This window comes from Chelmon rostratus, chromosome 17 (genome assembly GCF_017976325.1).
Source record: "Chelmon rostratus isolate fCheRos1 chromosome 17, fCheRos1.pri, whole genome shotgun sequence".
NCBI lineage: Eukaryota > Metazoa > Chordata > Actinopteri > Chaetodontiformes > Chaetodontidae > Chelmon > Chelmon rostratus.
This window is the reverse complement of record NC_055674.1, coordinates 16569895-16590631: the sequence shown is the minus strand read 5'-3', so window position 1 is coordinate 16590631 and position 20737 is coordinate 16569895. Positions and strand designations below refer to the sequence as shown.

Sequence of the window (20737 nt, the reverse complement as noted above, 5' to 3'; positions counted from 1 at the left end):
GTTTCACACTATATTACCATAACTGCATTGTAGAGCAAATCAGCAGAGCGTGGAGCGTTGTGTCAGCCTGAGATGTGAACTTCCAGTTTTTCTGTAAGTTTCTCAGTCTCTTGCGCTTCCTCTGGCAGTACTTTCTGACTGATGGCAGAAAATCAATCTCCACCCGTCGAGTGTGAAGCCTGGTATTTCTGCACTGAATCTTTAAGACAAAGGAGACATTAATTCATGCGAGGCAGCGCGGAGCTCGAACAGCTACGTTTGATGGATTTATTTTAAAGACATGAAAATGTGTTGTACATGACTTCACTGAATTATCGCCCGATGTACCTTGAAAAAGTCCATTTCAGCACAAAGAAAATTTGGTGTGGCAATCTCATCGATATCACTTCCTTTTTCCTGCTCTGTCAAAGTTTCATCACGTATGTCCAACAGTCGGTCCTTGAATACTGCAGCTGGCAGCATCCCTCGATGAATGCAAATGTTGGTTGATCCACCACTTTGGTGCTGAATAGGTGTCTCTAACTATTGGATGGATTACCATGAAATTATGCATTCATGATCCCCAGATGACTAATCCTAATGACTTTGTTGGTGCCTTGACTGGTCCTCTAGTCATGCAGTTTGGTTAAGACATTCGTGTTCCCCTGAGGATGAATTATTTTGGCATCCCTTGAATTTTAATTTATTATCTGTCATGTCTCATCAGATTTGTTAATGTGTTTTGTTCACGAGCGTCATGTCTTGTCTTGCACTTCCTGTTTTATTGTGAAACCTAACTCTCCTCTCGTTTCAGGCCCTTGACTTCCCGGTGTGTTTCCCCGCCTGTCTGATTGTCTACCCCGCCCTAATTGTCTCCACCTGTTCCTTGTTACCTCGTCTATATATAGTCTGCGTCTCCCTTTGTCTTGTGCCAGATTGTCTCGTGCCTTGTCCTGTACTTGCCTTGCTCTCTAGCGTTCCATGATCCTTGTCCTCTGTGTCCCTGTAAGTCCAGTTATTAGTCTAGCTTGTACCTTTTGTTTGCTACTTTGTTATCAACTTTTTGTGATTAGTCCAGCCTTGAATCTTTTGTTTGTTACCTTGTTGTTGAGCCATTTTTGAGCCTTAGATAATTCCTGTTCTATTCCTAGTCAAGTTTATCCTTTATACCTGCTAAACGTCAGCATGTTAGCATTGTCATTGGGAGTGTGGTAGAATGCTGACATTAGCATGAAGCTCAAAGTGTAGTCGTGCTTTATGTAGCCGAACAGAGCAGTTAGCGGCTGTAGACTCCCCTTCACCATTATGTTCAGGATGTTGAAGGAGATTCAAGTGAGGGTTTTATAATTCACATGCAGGCTTTACTCCACCACCACCAGTCTCTTGGCTCTGGAGGATCCTTTCTCCTATGTTCATGAACATGCTTTGTACTCAGGGGGGTCTAAATGCACTCTTTCTTTGATGCTTACCAGAATCACTTATAAGTTTCATTTGATCTCCTTATTGATACACCTTTGTATGTCCAATCAATTCCCTATTGTTTTATATTGCAGGAGAATGAGAAAAGGAGGTGCTTTGTGATCAGAAACGGCACATTTCACCCACATTGTCTCTATGAGTCGCGCTCATCAGCATGAAGAAGCCCCACGATGCTCCTTCAAAGCGCTGTCCTCATAAGAATCTCATAAATTGAAGTGATTGAATTGGGCCCTATGCATCAATACCTCCCCAGCAGTGGGCTCCTCAATCATTTGTGTGTGTGAAAACCAAAGCAGGGACTGCTCTTCAAAACCAGCCGGTGTCCTGCGCACTGACCCATTCACGGCACGCACAGCGGCCAGGTTATGTTGGCCGTAAAGCAGCCGGCAGAAAGTGCTGGAGTGAGAGCATGGGAAATGAGATGGCTTTTAAAAATCAATGAGAATATCAAACAGCGCTCTGTTCGGCACTCCAGTCTTTAGAAAGAAATATTGAAAAACCCTTGAATCTCCGATAGCGTCTCCAGCTTTTCATAACCCTCGGGGTAGCCATTTGCGATGCTGTGTGGATAAACAGGAACAAAATTAGTGAGTCGCACAAATGTGTGACGCAGCTGCGAGTGCGGAGAGGGCTTGTACTGTAAACATCAGCGGGGGGGGGTTGCACTTCTGTCTCTTGGAGGTGCAGCAGAGATGATCCAGAGACAAACAGAATAGATGGAGAGCAAGAAAAACCGAGAGGGAGATTGATCTAAAGTTGGATTCAAGAAGCATTTAATTGCTAATTAATAGGATAATGTTTGGGCTGCAACAAACTGTAAAGCCTTATGGGACCTCTGCAGTGGCTCCTTATGGCGCTGCCTTTAAACTGCCTTTGGAACACTAATTAATTCACATCCTGCTGCTAATTAATTTGCCACGCTAATTAAACTGAAAGGCACCTTCTTTTCACCCAGTCTTCTCCGTCCCTTAGCTCCTCTCTTCTTTACAGTTTCTCCATGTTTGTGTTTCAGCCTCCCTCGATTCAACAGCTCATCCAACAAGCCGAACGCTTGCTTTCCCCACAGTGTCTTCACGGCTGACAGCTGATGCTATTATTGTGTTATATGCCCCCAGCTAAAAGTGAAACATCTTGCTATTTGTACCTTTAAATGGTTTCACCAACAGGGGGATTGTTAGCAGGATGTCAAATATAATCACTCTCTAAATCCCAACACCACACTCAGCCGATAGGATTCGAGCTCGCGTCTCCCACACAGACAATCGACAGCGGCGTACGCAGCAAATGGCTCCCGCAATTATGCAACACTTATTTTTCCTTAATGATGAAAAATGCTGCTAATCTCTGTCCTTAAAAACACAGCTGTTTCATAAGAAAACGTCTTCCGATGACTCACGACGTTCACGGCAATCCGTAATGTGCTTTACTTTCACGCCTGTAATTATTTTGTTGGGCATCATCTGCGGATGACTCGCTTTGAAACGTATCGGAGGCAGTGCACTGTGGTTGAACTGCAGGAAGGAAGAAAGACGGCAAGGCAGAAAGAAGAAACCTCTAAGAAAGCCGACTCCTCAGCCTTGCGCACTAAGCTTGATGCCCGGCTGCTGATTTGTTGTTGCGCCATACGTTGACTGATGAGTCACAAGACGGATGTATGGGGATCCGGTGTGATTCTGGTCTCACTTGGATGAGCTCAGCATGATTGTAGTTCCCCGTTTGCGCACTCCGGCCTCGTGACCCCACTGCAATAACTCAGTTATGGATATGTATTGCGTGTTAATTTGACCAAAGCTCTATATCCCCCCACATTCATTAAGGGAACTAATGTGCACAGCAGTGCATGACAGTTCAATCTCATATGAACTCACACCAACTGAACAGACGGCTTTCAAATAATTTATAACAAGTCATGCGTTGCAACATATAGTGAGTTATGTGTCGGTATCATTTAGTAATTGAAATGAACTCATTATATCTGCAATTGAGTCTACTTATTGATACACAATGAGCGGCCACACAGGTTTTCAAACAGCACACACATGCAGTAACCAGGGCCACCTTGGCCCTGTCTTAGCAGGTGGTTGAGGGTTTTAACCCCTGGTTTGGTCGTCTCAGGCCAGCCGCTTCTCATAGACAAACTGTTTGTTTGTGTTTTAAGTATCCTGTTTCACACAGCAAACAGGTTATTGTTCCTGATGTGTGGTAGCGACCTTACCAAATATCTCGCCATCCTGTGCTGAGGGACAGTAAAAGTAACTTTCAAGAAAAATTACTCTTTTTTTCCACTTTTTTGGGTCGAGGTTGGTGCAGACACTGTTTTAGACCAGAGTGTTTGCATTATAGGGGACTGGGGGGAGTAGTTCTCCTAAAGAAACCTGAGCTCCTCTGAAAACATCACATTTGATTTTGCGCGAATGTTACGTCGTCATCTGCAAAGGCAGGTGTTTAACAATGAAGACAACAACTGCCATGATCCCATGCCACTTCACAATGTCATCAGTTTACCTCTTTCACTGAGGTAAAGCATCTGAATAGTTCCATCAATTGTTTTATAATCAGCTTTCCTCCTGAGACACTGTTGCTCATGTTTATCCTTTGACCCCGGCAACACTGCTGTAGTCTGTTCACCCGTGTAACTGGAACAGCATCTCACATCTCCCAGAGGATGGCTGTAGTGCTTCCCTGTGCTTTAAATATCCATCCGCTTATATCAATAACAATTATGATGATGATTACGATGATGAAGGATTGTGCTGCAGTTCTCTCAGGCTATGATGTGATTATATTACCAACGACAGAGATAATGAAAGTCATACACTATTGATTACAGCTGAGATAAACCTTTAAAGTGGTGGTGTAAAATTTAAAGCCTCGCGCTTCGGAAGAGAGAAAGTGTGTGTGTGTGTGTGTGTGTGTGTGTGTGTGTGTGTGTGTGTGTGTGTGGATTTCAGTTTCTGTGTAAAGTATCATTCCAGGCAGTGCAATGACCTTGTAAGGGTCATTAATGATGGTATGGCTTGCGGGGTTAACTGGATGTAGAGTGACCAAAGAGTGTTTGTATGGAAATGTGTTCATGACCGTTTGCCTTTGAATTTCCTGCGAGCAAATCCTCCATAAAAGCAGACACAGACCATATTTAAACATTCACGGCATCGAGACACCTTAATAAACTCTCTATAGAAATGTCACATGGTGTGAGTGTGAAAACTGACTGAAGGTATGTGTGATCAGATAATGAGATCTGGTATTTAAAGATGTGTCGCACGTGCAATCTTGTGTTTATTTTTAAGTTTGACTTGATATCTGCACACAGCGTTCTGTCGCATTTCTGTTTTTTCGTTGTAATCCATCTCTTTTATCTTGATCTTGATCTTGTCAGATTCCCAGACAAACCATCCACCCGGGCTCATCTTTCCTCCATGCCATCTTGAATGTAATGAATTTCTAATGCGTGGTCTGATAGAAATTACATTCCAGTGTTTGCTTTCTTTGTCATGTGTCTGCACTGAAGTCCACTGGGAAACGTCAGGAAGGAGAGTCTGCCTGTGAAACATCTGCTTATGGACCACTACGAGGGACAGATGCGGCCCTCGGACTATTGTTTGTCTCTGGATATAATCCTTTAGGGGGGCTAAATCACACCAAACATCCAAATAGTTACTCCCATAGAGATATTCGTTTGTATTTTCCACTCCTCAAGGTAAAGGAAAACCTGGAAGACTTAAAATAAACTGCAACTGTGACGAGCCAGCCAAGATTAACTTAACTTGGGCGGAGGCCTGACGTGTTGCCAAGGATGGGGAATGATAGAGGGAGCTCACGGTGCTGTTTTGTCCCACACGGATTGGAGGGAATTAAGTAAATTAGAGTTTTTAAGATTAATTTGAACTTCTGCGTGAAGAACACCACCATCCTGAAGACTCTGACAGCCTTTTTTTTAGCTAAAAATGTAGCTGCGCATCAGGGATACAAAATAATAGCAACCAGTGTTGCTGTGGTGATATCAACAGGAGATATCTATCTATCTATTTATCTATCTTGTGGCATTAATCAGTCCTACCTGCATATATCCTGCTATAAACCGTAGTTTTGATGCCTCAGGGTTTATCAGGGATGTTTTTTTTTCCTGGTTGTGGGTAAATGGACTCGTATGTGTAACCTCATAGAGCTGCAGGTCTGGGGTCAGCTTGGAAACACCTGGTGCAGGTGTATTGTAGAGCAGGTCAGTCATAGATGATCACTGGTTCAGTCTCACAGTGATGTACTGAGCAACGCATCCACGCCCAAACAGTGAGTCCTCAAATCTGTTCACACTTTCTAAATGAAGAAGGCCTTGTTTGAGGTGCGCTGCCGTCATTTGGTTTGCAGTTGTAACGAACTTGTCTCTCGGCGAGATTTCGTCAGACGGATTGCGTGCAGGATAATTGGCTGTAAATGAAATCTAATGGTAGCGAACATCTATTTTCCTCTACTAGGAACGAGGATATTCTCTGGAGCTCACTGGAGAATCTCATTTTGATTTAGATTGTTTGTGATTGGTGGAGATAGATTTTGTGATGAACCAATTTCAGAAGAGCTTTGAAATTCGAAAGGGATAATGAGGTCACTGCAGTGGGCTTTGATGATGGCGAAGAAAACATGTCCGTCATTGTTCCCAGCTTCTGTGCAAAGCGAACTCTGGAGGCTTACAGCTTTGGAATATAAAAGAGAAAAGGAGACTACAGCTTGTAGGAGTTTAATTTAGTTAGCCCCAAAGTGGTTTTACTGTAAAAAGACTTCAAAGCTTGTGGGAGAAGAAGGAAAAAAGGTGCAGTTTGCTGTCAACATCAGGGATTTACGGGGACCACAAAATCACTTGTGGCTCCAATAAATCTCTGATGCATACAATGTGCCGCCACCCTGGACTTGTTATCTTTTGGAGTATCCTGGGTAAGTGCTCCTTTTAAGCCAATAAAAAGAGAAATCTCTTGGTTCAGTAGCTGAATTTGTTCGACTGGAGGAGTTGATAGTTGTGCTCTCACAGCACTCTGTCGGAGACTAAAAACGGCCTTTATCACTTGAACAATAAGAAACAGACATGCTTCATCTTCCGCTGCTCACTCACACCAGATGAATGCAAAGTTTGTAGCCCAAAACTGCTAATTCCACACATATGGTGGCTGAATCAGGACTGTCTGACTGCATTGTGAATGTCAGACTGCTCTGGGTGAGTATTTGAATAAATACAATGAATTATTTTTGGCTAATTTTGAATATTTGAGGTTTGAAATTATGAAATTAACCATTAAGCGTTCTCATAGAGTCCCTCCTCTCAAAAAGAAGAGGACTTAGCAAGTCTGGCATCGCCATAAGCCTCCTCGACTCCACTTTCCCTTTGAAGACGTTTAAAGAATCAAATTAAAGAGGAAGCTCTGACTTTGATACTGCCATCTCAGTGTGAACATTTTAGATTGCATCGGAAAAAATATCCTCCCGGAGGCAATTTGCTTTCCAATATATGTCACATATTTACACGCTATAAAATATACGGGATTCTCTCCAGTTTCCAGCCCTTCGTGAAAGCTTGAAGGTGCTCCTGGGCTCTTCGTGGCGTGGAGGTAACCCACAGCACAAGTAGGAATGTGTTTCTGTAAGTGTGATAAGATGATAAATATAGAGTTGTTGGATAAACAGCTCCAGGGAGAAGCACTGTGAGATGTGCGGTGATGTCATCTGCAGCACTGGACCAAATATGAGTCACCCGCAAGTTTAGGAGGCTCGCTGATGAAAACATCAGCCCTAAACTAGGCTAATCCACCGAAAGCCACAAATTCAAAGCAAGCACACACACACAATCATGCACGGACACATCAGTGGTGCCTGCAAAGATCATTTATAATGAGCAAGGCATTAATTAAGCAATACTACTATACATGTGCTCATACATATAGACCTCACAGTGTATAGCTCATCAAACATGTTAACGTAGGGCTTTACATCTTCATGCGTGTGTGTGTGTGCACGTACAGATCACTGAGTCTGCTGGATTTTACAAATCCGCTTTGTGTCACAAAACTTTAGCAGAAAGAGAGAGAAGGAGCGAGTGAGGGCGAGTGTTTCTGTACTGAGGTCCCTTTACTGCAACTCTACCTAGCTCTCCTCTTCTTTTTGTCCTTTTTATTTCAAGGCATACCCTGATGATCAGCGATAGATTACCGGAAAATCTACCGAGCAAATGCCCAGAAGCTCAAGTGGTCAGTGTGCCCCTATAGCAGAAAATCTGTCTGAGGTGACTGTTAGCATTTCTTGTTGGAAAGTCAAAGTCACAAAACTATGACAGACAGTCATAAAATGACGACAAAGACACACTCATAGCCAAAATGTGTTCTTGCTCTTAGGCAGAGGAGGTGGAGGGTTGTTTACATGTGTGTGCCAACAAAAAGATTAAAAAAAAAAAAAAAAACTCCAAAGAGATGCAAAATGACGAAACAGAAATGCAAAGCAATGCCAAAGAGATGCAATGACAACCAGAGTGCCTAAGAGGAAAAACTACAAAGAGACACGGAGCGACTACTAAAGATACAGAACAGGAGAATGATTATGAAGACAAGCAAAGGGACGACAGACAAAAAGTGAAAGAAAGAAATGCAAAAACTGTGACAGGAAGACCCACAAACGACGACAAAGACGAGCTGATGACCACATTTCTTGTTGCTCTTATGCAGGAGAGGTGACGGGCCGTTTGCATGTCTGTGCCCAGAGGCCCATTGTCTCATATTTCATCCACGCCTGACATTTGTGCAGATCCCTTCCTGCCTTATTGTTTTCCTGTATCACCCACACCACCTCCACCTCTCTTTGCTCACCTTTGGGTGACCTTTCTCTCTCTCTCTACATCTCTCTTCACTCTTCGCCTCTTTCTGAGGTTCCAGCGAGGACGGATCTCATCTCTGACTGGCTCATTGAGTTACTGCGGCTGTCTCTGTTGACACACACACAGACACACACAGTCCGTGGCTTTGCAGGGGACTGAGACTGCATCAGGATGAAACAGAGACAGACAGATAATAATGACACAGACCTCCCAGTGAGACGCAGTGGGATAATCCTCTGTTGAAGACTAATGACTGACTGCATGACTAGTTATCTAGCCTGGTGGCTGTTTGGGCGTTCGGTGCTCTGGTCAGCTGATTGGTAGCTCTCTGCCGACTCTCGCTGACGTCTGACTGATTTCATCCGTCTGTTATCTGTACCTGCTCGTCCCGTGCGAGGTTGCGTGAGGACGGAGCCTATCCCAGCACATGGACAGGTTGCCAGCTCGTTACGGCAGTGGTTTCCAGCCTTTTTCCTTAAAGAGACACCTTTTCTATCAGTGAGTGAACTGAGGACCCCTGACTAATTAATATATATATATATTTCATGGATATTTCATATTATATTCAATGGATAACAACTGATACATTTGGATGAATTCTGAACATTTAATTTCCTGTGAATATTACATCAGTTTTTTTGTAAAGTCTGTGAAATTCTACAGAATTTTTGGCAGTATATTTTTTCTTATAGTTCTTTGCAGTTTTTATTTTCTTATATACTGTGTATTTTTTTCACATATTTTTTCTCTTATATAGCCCTTGTATAAAATGTACATATATAGTCAGCTTTTATTTTGTATTCTGCATTTTTTATTTCCCTATTTCTGGATGCAGGATGAGGCTGATCAGCAGAGAGTGAAGGCTCAGTGATCGGGTCTTCACTGTGACCATAACTTATGACATTTTTTAAGATTATATCTTTAAAAAAAAACTAAACTTAAAAAAATGAGTGAAATTCTGAGATATAGGCCTAAAGTATATAGATATTTTTAAATTTTCCTTGTGACCCCAAGTGGGAGTCAGGACCCTCAGCTTGGGAACCAGTGTGTTACAGGGCAGCGCCAAGAAGAAAGCCACAAAGGCACAGGCAGAGCTTTCAGACTCAGCATCAAAAGCCGCCAGCCAGCCAGAAGATTTGAGCCTGTCGCTGTGAGGAGGCAGTACAAGCCCTGCGACCTGTCAGAACACTGCCTGCAGCGATATTTGCCATCTGCAACCAGTGTTTCTGTAGCTGCTTCACCACCAAGCACATTTCTCGGTGTCGTGTTCCTCAGACAGGAATAAGTTAGTTTGCTTATGTGTAAAAGATGCATTGAGGCCGTGATGAGCATCAGCTGACTGTGAGGAACATGTTGAGATTAATACAAACCAAAATGAAGCACGTTTATGTGACAGGCTCTTCTCATGGAGCCACTGCTGTTATCTTAAGTTATGTTCTCATTACCTCATGCTACGTTTAGTGGCTGAGCTAATTGATTTCTCCATCAACCACCTGACTTAGACAATAGTAGTTATTGCCTTCTTATTATTTGTGTCCATGTCTCAGTGATATGCGGCTTTCTGGTTCTCCTCTGTTGGGTTAGTTACTTACCTTTAGAGGTCAGCTGGGTTTGCATGGCAACACGCAGTCAGGTGATCCAAGAATCCACCTTGTTGGTCTTAAAGGTGCATTTGTGGCCAACCCACAGTGGTTCAGACCAATCAACTATGAGGAACTAGTTGCAGCTGCGGGCATAGTTTATGTGTGGCGACAGCAAGCGAAGCAGCTGCTTGTTGGAAAACAACAATGGCGGCTCCGAGAGAGATTAGCGGAGATGCTGCTATATGGGATCAAATATTTCAGAGTTGGAGAGCATTTCTTCACTGTAAGAAGAGCAAAGAACAACAATGAAGGTTTTTCTCAATGGACAAAGCATTTCACTCTTGACTCCTGACTGGCTTTGTCAAGAGTCCTGCCACAACGTTTATTGATCTGATTGGCTGAAGTTAGCCTGTGATAGACAGATGATTCATCCAGTGATCTGCCAAGTATTTTTTGAGAGTGCCTGCCCTTTTCCAAACAGTTTCCAAGGACTTCACAGATGGTTCTGTGGAACAAACCATCTGTGCATCAGGTTAGTTAATTACACGGCATGAATCCTCAGCCAGGATCCAAACTGGGGACGTTTTGGCCCATGGCCGTTAATATGAAGACCCCAGAGAAGAAGAGAAGAAATATGGACACATGAGCAGCATGCTGGGTCTATTTGTTAACCCGAATGAGCTGCAAACTAACGTGCTCTGAACGTGGCTGGTGACCTGAGACGAGGACCGGAGAGGGCTGCCGTCTTGAGGTAAATGATGTTGTCTACGTCCTTCCTTTCTACATCATGTTATGGCCGTTAGTAGCTGGTACAGCCAGCAGTAATCAAATCCCCACCACCGAACAATAAATCATTATAGCAGGACTACCTGTGTGTGACACAATCATTTACAGTACACGGTCTTACATCCTCTCTGGTTTAATGCATTGGCCTTCAAACCATGGAGGAATTTATCCATCTTTGCTCTGAATGGAAGAAGAAACAATTTAAAAACAAATCGAGTCCAGCATGCGGGGTGCTTGGGAGGAAAATTCCCTTCCAGATGAATGTGGAGCTGAGGCCACCAGCACAGCAGCTCGGCTAAAAAGCCGTGTTTTTCTGGGTGACAGGTGATCAGGGTAAAGTGTACGACCGGACACCTTTCTCCCATAAGTTAGCATGAAAGCAGAATGGATGGCTGTGCTCTGTCTTCAGGTGTTTTGACTGACTGAAAGTCTGGCTGACAGATGGAGCGTGCTGTTGGCCATCATCGGAGTAAATGGCTCTGTGGATAGCTGACTGACAAGACTGGATAGGCTGGTAAACAAATGGCGAGAAAGGCTCATCAATACTTAAATGCATTAGCAGCAGCCATTGATCTGCCCATGGGAGGGCAATTGGGGTAGACTTTCCCGTGGGGTAAAATATAAAGGAACATAATATGGAAATAGAAGATGATATGCTACATTCACAAAGTATAACACACACAAAGTCATGTATTCCAATAATAAACTGCAAAATCTACAACAGGAAATTCAAAACACCCAATAGATTTCTTTCTTTTTATATCAAACTGACCCACATTGTCTTACAGAGAGGTGAGAGCAGGGCTCTTCTTTCACAACAGGCCTTTTCTCTCTTTGTCTGACACGGGGAGCAGGCAGGGTGAGCTCTCTGTGTACTTTCTTTTGATTTAAGAGGAGGGAAAGACGAGAGCGTTACAAACAAAGAGGGATCACAGCGCAGAAAGTGCCACAGCCGGGAATAAGACCCAGCTGGCCCGCATGGGGGGGGGGGGGGGGGGGGGGTGCGACTCATCCACAAATGAAACTTATTTTAAGAGAGCTGCTGCGATGAGAGCCCAGGAACATCTTCAAACCTCCAGTGACGCAGCGTTACTTTCAAGAACTTTTTATTTTCGTCTTTAACCTTTCGGGTAATTTTGAACGGAGCTCTGCGCTCATGCTGGCTGGAATTCGACACTGGCAGACGTCGTCAGCTAAGTCCTACCAGGACATATAGAGCTCAGTGGGTTTTTACATATTTGGAAACAAACTCATTCATTTGTCGCTGAGAGTTACACGAGAAGGTCAACACCTCTCTCATATCCGTCCACTAAATGTGAAGCCAGCAGCAGGCGAGTTTTAGAAGTGCTGGATTTTGTTATGCTTGGGCAGAGCTAGGCTAGCTGTTTCCCTCTGTTTCCAGTCTTTGTGCTAAGCTAAGTTAACCTGCTGCTGGTTGTCGCTTCGTATTTATGGACAGATTAGTAAGTGTATTGGTATTCTGTTGTTGGTCTTCTCAATTCATTCTTCTCAAAAAGGTGAATAAGGATATTTCCTAAAATGTTGCATTATTCCTTTGATGCAGCGCCTATTATGCTCACATTATATGGATCAAATGACTGGTGGCGACGCTGCTGCTCACACTGAATGTAAACATGGATTCCTCGGCTGTTTTTGTCCACTGACAGTTCCAATAAAGTTTATTCAAACAAGAACAAACAGAAGCATTACTCTGTGCCCTTCTAAGACAATCACTCCTAATTACAGCGTAGGGCATGAACATTAAATTCCATCCCCTGAAAATCCGTCTTGATCCTCCTCTAAGGAACACAATAACTTTGTGTACGTGTGTGCATCTGTGTGTGCGTGTACGTGTCTGCGCGTGTGTGTGCCAGCTCAGAATCAATGGCAGGTATACGATGTCTGGCCGCTGCAGTCAAGGACGAGGTTGTGGGAGGGCACCACACACACTCGGGACAGCGAACGGGGCGGTGGTGATTCAAGGAAAAAAGAAAAACACTCCTACACCCGCAGACATCCATCAGCCCCGCAGATGTCATCACACTCTTTTATTTCAGCATAGCTTAATCACTTGATCTGCGTCATTTTCTCTTTGCCTTCATCTTCTCTCTGTATTTGTTCTTTCGGTACAGCTGTTACAATCGTTTTCAGACTTTCTCCTATATGACTCCATTTGTTTTCAAGGCCTGTCCCTTATTTCACTGTTTCCTCTCATGGCCTTGTCTGAGTTACCCTCACATGACACCATCCTTTTTCTCCATGCATCATCTCCACAATGACCTGATCTATACCGAGCGATAGTCAGAGAGTACAGGAATGACACAGGACACATGGAATTTGAGAGACGTGGGAGACAGCTTGATGGGAGGATGGGAGGATGAGGTGAGAGAGGGAGACAGGACAAAGTGAAGGTAAAGAGCGGATGTGGTTTGAAGTGGCAGCGGAGGCGGCAGGTGACTGAGATGAAGAGAAAGAATGAGGTTGGCTTTGAGTAAAAGTCGCCATGTTCATCCTCCTCTGAATTTTAGTGAAGGGTGAGCGGGAGAGGAAGTGGAGGTGAGAGGTGGAAGATGAGAAGACAAGTAGAGGAGAAAAGAAGGACGTGGAACAGAAGGAAAGAGATGGTAACACATGGAAGAGGAGAGGATGGAGGTGGAAAAAGCAAAGGAATGACAGGAGAGAGAACATCCTTTTATCGGTGTTGCTGGGATGTAACAGAAAGCTCTCTCGTAAAAATCCACAAAATACAGCCACCTGCTTTTAGATGGAACACAGTAAAAAGTGTCGAAATCAATAATGCTGACTTAAAATGTAAACAGATGGGAATACAACAAACATTGCAGCCTCTTCTCAGACTCAAAACTCAATTATTGTAACACTCACGCTGCTACAATCAGCAAATTTCACTGTTCACTCTGGTTTCAGCATCCTCTGTTACCCATAGTGGCTATAACCTAAAAACACAGAGGAGTAGATGTTCAATATTCAGATATTCAGCAAAGTCCGTGCACAAAACACTTCATCAGGAATGACCAGATTGCAGGATGAAGTGTCACTCATGCAGCACAGGTGGTCCTGATGACTTACACCAAAAACTGATGAGCTGAAGTTAGGGACCGTCTCAAAAGTGCTTGCAAAATGGACCGAGTGAGCTTTTCACATTTCAGACAATAGCCTTTTTTTTTCTTTTCAGACCGATGTAACGTGCATGTGAGCCTCCTCAGATTATTATGCACAACCTCAAGGCTGTAAAGAAAAATGCTGTGTGCTGCTTGATTTTTAAAAAAATCCATCTTATTAACAGTTATTCAACTGCAAATCACATTTTATTGTTGATATGTTTAAATGCACAGAGTGGAGAGGCTCGCTGAGTGGAACACGTTTGCCTGCATTTTGTAAGTGTGCATGTGTGTTTAAAACATTATGTAAAATATTATTATTCAGGCAAAATATGTTGTTTGTGTTTAATCTTAAACTTACAAGTATGAGGAGAGGGGCTGAACAATGTGGTGCTGCAGAGATAACCTGAGATTCGAAGCGTGTTCCCCAGATGTAAGAGAAGATGCTTGTTTGGTGCAGACCCCAGCAAAAATCACACCATCATAATTTTTAGGTTTTTTCAGCGAAAATGAAATGCAAAAATCACCCTTCCCAATAAAAACAACTCTAATGCATTCACAATATCCATTAAAATAACAGCAATCTGATTTTTTTGTTTGCAGTTCAGCTGTACTGAGGGGCGTGAGGACTTTTAATGCATTCTGATGTAGCCGCATATACACAGATATGTTAGTGACGTAAACAGCAGTGTGGATAGCCACAACAATGTGACCCATGTATGTAAGTGTTCTGTATGAGATGTGCAGGAGGAGGAGAGCGAAGAACACGACAGGAAACAGAGTGCTCGAAGACCACAGCCAAGCAGAGAGGCAGAGAGAAATGATTTAAGACAGATCCCCCTTTCAATCTGTACTCTCTGCCCTCCATCTCTCCCCTAGGACTCCTCCGCCCATTCCTTCTTTCTGCCTCTCAGTCCATCTCATCCCTCCTTCCTCCCCGCCTCACCCTTCGCTCCTATGTCTCTCTGCCTCTCTGAGCATTTAGAGGCAGCGTCCTGCGCATCTGATGCTAGTAAACCAATCTTAGTTCACCCCTACTTTGATTTCTTCTCCTAAATTAATGACCTGCTTTCCATTAGAGAAAATGTGCTGAGGACACTTTAATGTCAGAGCGCAGGAAGGAGGAGGATTAGCTGATTTGTGGCGCATCACGTAACCGTAGTGTGAAGCCAGGGGAGTGTGTGGTGGCATGCGCGTTTCTGTGCATTTTGAAAGTGCGCCTGTGTGTGTGTTTCCTTGACATAACTCCCGATGCACTTTGCCAAAGATTTTAAGCGAATTTAGGCCGACAGGGTTGGACAAGGTACAAACAGCAAGAGAAAATGAGCTGCGGGTACTTCCAGTAAGAACAACAACAACAACAAAAAAGACAGTGTGGATGAAATCCATGACGGTCTGTGGCGAGTGTGTGTGAGAGGAAAAAGAGTGAGGAGAAAAGAAAAAAAGATGTTAAAAAACATTAAAGAAAAGCTTTTAAGCAGCAAAAAAGTTTGCAAAAAATGAATATTTAAGATGAGTATAATGTTAGCCACTTTCAAACAGAATAAGATATTAAGCAGCGTTTCCTTTGCTGCCTCTTTTTCTCCTCGTTTTCTGATGATGCCCGGCTCATGGTCAGACCCAAAGGTACTACTTCTTCTCCTTCCTCCTCCTCGTCAAAATCTAGTTCACGTTCAACGTTAAGTCTGGGATATTCAATATTCATAACGTTTTGCCTCTCCAGCTCTCTCCTCTGTCTATTTCCTGGGAATTTTCTGCGGCTTTGACTCTTTCTCTCTGAACGCTGTTCCCTCTCTCTTTCTCTCCAGTTCTAATATGTCACTTTCCCTTGAGGTGGCTTTTCTTTTCCTTTTTTCCCCCCTCCTACCTGTCTGCACCTCTCTTCTTATCTATATCTCTCCCCCTCTCCCTCCCACTATCCCTCTGTCAGTTTCTATTCCACTTGCTTTCCCCATGTTTCTTAATCCCCCTCTCCTCCCTGCGATAATTCTTCTCCTCTTTCCCTCCCCTGCTCCTCTCTGTCAAACCCTTTCTCTCTTCTCTCTGGCAGCCGCTCCGCTGTCCTCCTCTCTCCTCCCCTCCCTCCCTCTCTTCCTGCCTCCCTCTTCCTCTCTGTTTATCTCGCCCTCGCTTCCCCCCTCCCTCTTTCCCTCCATCTCTTTCCTACATCAGCCCCTGTGGACTGCAGCACCACACATGTTCCAGGCGTGCTCGCACAAAGACGAGGATGTGCAGAGGTGTTAGCGCAGTAATTACGCACAGGCACAAACATGCGCCAAGCTAAACGCGCGTACGCACAGTACCGCACAGTACAAGCTGCCGCTCGGGCGGCACCAGTGCTCCCATTTGTTGGTCTGAAAGGCATTTTGGGGAGGGAAAGTAGCGCAGGAAGAAAAAAGAAAGAGAATCGGGGAAGGGATGAAAGGGGTGATGGATGAAAGCTCAATAATAATGGGAACGAAGGAGCAAGAAGGGAAAAAAGGGACCAGGGCTGAGTTTTGATAGTCGTGAGCCAGAACGAAGAAGAAGAAAAAAAAACGTGGGTCAAAACTGGGAGAGGAGAGTGTCAGTGACACATAATGAGAGCGAGAGGGGGAGAGTGAAAGGGAGAGCCAGCGAGCAGGAGCTGCGCTCATTTGCCCACAAAAGATACAAGCGAGAGAGAGAGAGAGAGAGAGGGAGGGGAAGAGTGAGCGAGAGAGGGAGGAGTGAGGCGGAGGGGGAGGAGTGAGAGAGAGAGCGTGTGAGACACTGTCATCCAGTCCTGCCAGAGAGCGGCGGCATCGCGCAGCGCGAGCATCAGCGGCAGACGGGACCCAGACGCACCGAGGCGGCGAGGAAATTACGGAATACACACTGATGAAGAGGAGACAACAACAGAGGGGGAGGATGGAATGAAAACAACAACAAAAAAAAATTCTCTTCCCACTTCTGTTTGGATCACCCCACAAGCAGAGCACCAGTGAAAACACATACATATGATATATATATAAAATTCCTATACATATATATCAAATTATGCCTGTTTTCAAAGAAGCTGCAGCCGGACACGGACTGAATTGACAGCAAAAATCTACTGCATGAAAAAAAAAATTGGGAGCTCATGTGCAACATTTGCCTAAAAACTGTCGCGCATTAACGCTTTTTGTCCATTTTGTTTTTGCTCAGTGTGGGGGGAAAAGACAAAAAAAAATTGCATAGATGCAAATGGGGAATTTGGAAAACTGGCAACTGAGTTGTTGAAGCAACAGCAAAGAGCTTCTGCTGCAGACAGTCCTGTATTTCCGAGGGGGCTTCTTTTGAAAACAGGATTTTTTTTTTTTTGATCTGCCCTCGGTGCCACGCGGCTGTTTGCCTGTCGCATCTCCACTTGTCTCTGTTTGTCCGAGTGGGCTGGGGGAGCACTATTCCAGCGAGGCTCGTGCAGGCAGAGGGCAGTCCGCGAGCTCTCTGACCTCCCACCCCCCCCGCGCTGATATTTCCTCAGCGATCGACCAAAGCCCGCGCGGCCCCCAGCTCGGGCTGAGAGGGGAAGGGTGAGGTAAGTTGTGGGAGAGAGAGAGAAGAGCCAAAGAAACAAAAATATATATCAAAGACAGGAGAGAGGGAGATTAAGATCAGAGGCATCACCAAAAACTGAGCCAAAAGCGGACCGAGGAAGGAGCGCCATCAAGGTGAAAGTCGCGCCACTCCGCGTTGGTCAAGTAACTCCATCACCTCTTTTTACAGCTTCTCCTGAGTCTTGGGTGCAGCAGCGCCAACACATTAAAATCAGGGACTCTGTATCACAACATCAGCCCTCCCCTCTTCCTCCCGCCCTCCCTCCCTCCTCCTCCTCCTCCTCTCTCCTCTTGTTCTTAGCACTTGTAGGGCAGGACTGAGCAGGCTGACAGAAAGAGCACCCAGCTGGTGTCCCGGGTCTGTTTCAGACCCTGGGATCCGCGGAGAGGAGGGGGTGTCAGCGGAGCAGCAACAGGAGCCCCCCCTCCCCCTGCACAGGACCGAAAAGCCTTCGGACTCCTTGTGTGTCGCTTAAAAGCTCCAGACACTGACAGAGCTCTGTCACCAGAGGGGATTTGAGCTATTTGTGAGTGTGTGCGTGTGTGTGTGTGAGAGATTGTGTGTGTGCGTGTGTGCGTGCGTGCATGATAGAAAGCGCGCCTCAGGTGCGAGGGGGACGCTTTTGGACTGTAATCATCACAGGATTTGAGCTTGACGAGAGCCTGGAGTAATGATTTAAAGAGTACTGAGCAGCTGCTGTTACCTGTTGGCTCTGAGAACAGGAAGGAGACATCCTGCGCAGTCTTTACAAAATAAAAGCCCAATATTCAACATCACTCATAAAGACATCAGGGAGTGAAAGAGCGCATCTGCACATCTACGCGTCAAAGCGAGGCAAGGTGGCGGTGAGAAGATGCCCACCACGAAAATAAAAAAGCTTCTTTCGATCGGTGACCCTGAGAGGAAGAGGAGGATGGACGCAAGTTAAGCTCCGAGAGGGAGAAGTGGAGGAGGCAGACAACTCTTCAAAGAAAGCCCTTTGACTCCGGTCAGAGTTTATCCAGGACATCACAGCTGATCGGACTCCTGCGATGAGCGCTAGACTTGTTCCCCACTCAGGAATATGAGTCCGCCTCCGGAGCGAGGAGCCTTTCATGTGACTGTCTGTGAGTTTTAGAGGAATCTGCCTTCTTGTCCCGAGCCCAGAGCTGTCCACTTTTCGCGGATTATTCATCCACTCACTGCTGGAGATGCCAGAGGCCGGTTCGTCCGCGCGCAACACGCCCTCCTGAACTGGACTCCCTCCAAGTCCCCAGATTTGGATTTGCCTACAACCGCCTCTGCTGTCTGCTGATGACACATGGCTTCTCTGTGAAAGGTGACACTTCCTGAATTTTGGAATATTTACACACACACACACACACACACACACACACACACACACACACACACACACACTTACACCTGTACTGTACGCTGCACGCTGATGTGTGAGTGCCCGCTCACTGGGGACTCATTCACTCCTGTTAGGAGCATGCTGAGATGGGAGATTGATTTCTTTCTCTCACTTGTTCCTCTGCCCCCTGACGATAGTTCAGCTTTCTCTAAGTGCGCGCAGTAACAGCTCCCACAGCACTAATTGAAGGCTCTCTATTGAATATAAGCTACACCCCCCCTCACTGATCAGTGAACAGCTCAGAGCTTCATTCACTAACTATAATTTAAAGCTGTGGACAAGAAAGATTTTTAACTTTCTTTTTCTTTGTTGTTGTTTTTATTTTTGTTTTAACCTAGGAGCTTTAATTAACATCAGCACCGAACCATCACAAGACATTGGAGTAAGTCCAAGATGGCCACCCCCATTCATCCACTCATGGTGAGCCTCTCGCTGGCCGTTCTCCTGGCTTTGACCTCTCTGGGCGGACTGAACTCTCGGTCAACAGGTCAGGCTTTGGCCCAGGTCTCCGCCAACAACCAGACCACAGAGCCCACTATGGTGCCAGAGGCCGCGCTGGCAACGCCCACACCGGATGCGGAAGACAAAACAGCTCCAACCAGCGGTAACCGCTGCTGGGGTTACTATGACGTCATGGGCCAGTGGGACCCGCCCTTCAACTGTAACGCAGGTATCTACCTGTTCTGTTGTGGTTCCTGTTTCTACCGCTTCTGCTGCCAGTTCAAAGTCCACAGTTTGGACCAGACTTCCTGTTCCAACTATGACACGCCCGTCTGGGCAAACACCGGGCGACCGGCGGCACCCGTCACGGAGGTCCACGAGGAGCCAGACCGGGACCGGACCCACATGATCGTGTATATTATCTGTGGAGTGGTGGCCATCATGGTGTTGGTGGGGATTTTCACCAAGCTCGGGCTGGAGAAGAGTCAGGGAGGACAGACTGACATGACCAACTCCAGGTGAGACAGGTGGATGGATGTTTGATGCTGGGCGGAGAAGGGAGGGATGATTGATGGGGAGATGATTGATAATGATGAGCAGTGAAATTGATGGATGATGTCACAAATAATTATCATGACACTGATGTGTTTAGTTTCACAAGATTTTGTCGAGTAGCTGAATGGATGGATGATCATTTCTGATCCGAGAAATCCTCTAAAAGTTTAGATCTATTCCAGACAATTCACATGTTTTTAGTCTGTCTATAACTGCCATTTTTCAGAGCTACAGATTGTTATTATATTAATATATTTCCCGGACTGCGTGGACTGGGAGAACCCATCTCAACCTCCATTCCTCTGGGAATTAAGGTCCCATCATTACAGCTCGAAAACTCCTGTGTGAGATACGAGGGCAAAAGATGATTAAGTGTATTCTACAACATTTGGTTCTTTGATAATAAATCAGAGGTATGAGCCTGACTGCGACTCCCAGGGTGCATTTTGGCAAAATGTATCCAATCACAGAGCTTTGAATCCGGTTTGTGTGTGAAAACTGCAGTCTCAATCTGCGGCTTTTATGAATTTACTTCTGGAGTCTGGTTTAATTTTGGATGAATTCAGGTACTGCCGTGCCGTGTTTTGCTCACAAATTCATCAACAAAATTTCTTTAATCTGCGGTCTTCTTCTCCATGGCAACAGTGGCCGAGGCCCACGGATCTTGTTGCATTTAAGAGCCGTCCGCCATCGCAGTACAATTACAGTAATTGCTGGTAGTCACAACATGACCATAATCAGCACATGAGCTGGGAGAATCCTGCATTTCTTTGGTGGGTCACATTAATGACTAAAGGAAAAAATCTGAATTGAAATACTTGCTTTGAAACTCAGAAACTGTCATGAATTACTCATTACTTGTAGAAAAAGTAATGACATTACTAACTACTCAACAACAATAGTAGTTAGTTACTTTACCCGTTACATTAGTCTCATTACTCATCCCAACGCAAGCCAACCCCAGCCCTGTCACATTTGGTCCGCA

At 45.0% G+C, this 20737-nt stretch overlaps 1 protein-coding gene across 1 annotated transcript in view; it reads left to right on the top strand.

Annotated features, from left to right (window-relative positions):
• Positions 1–12996: 12996 nt before the first annotated feature.
• LOC121620436 (protein shisa-8-like) overlaps positions 12997–20737 on the top strand; it is an 87884-nt gene continuing 80143 nt past the window's right edge. Inside the window, exons 1-2 of the mRNA XM_041956475.1 lie at positions 12997–13062; positions 19114–19715. Coding sequence (XP_041812409.1) covers positions 12997–13062; positions 19114–19715 — 668 coding nt within the window. The remainder of the gene's footprint in view (positions 13063–19113; positions 19716–20737) is intronic.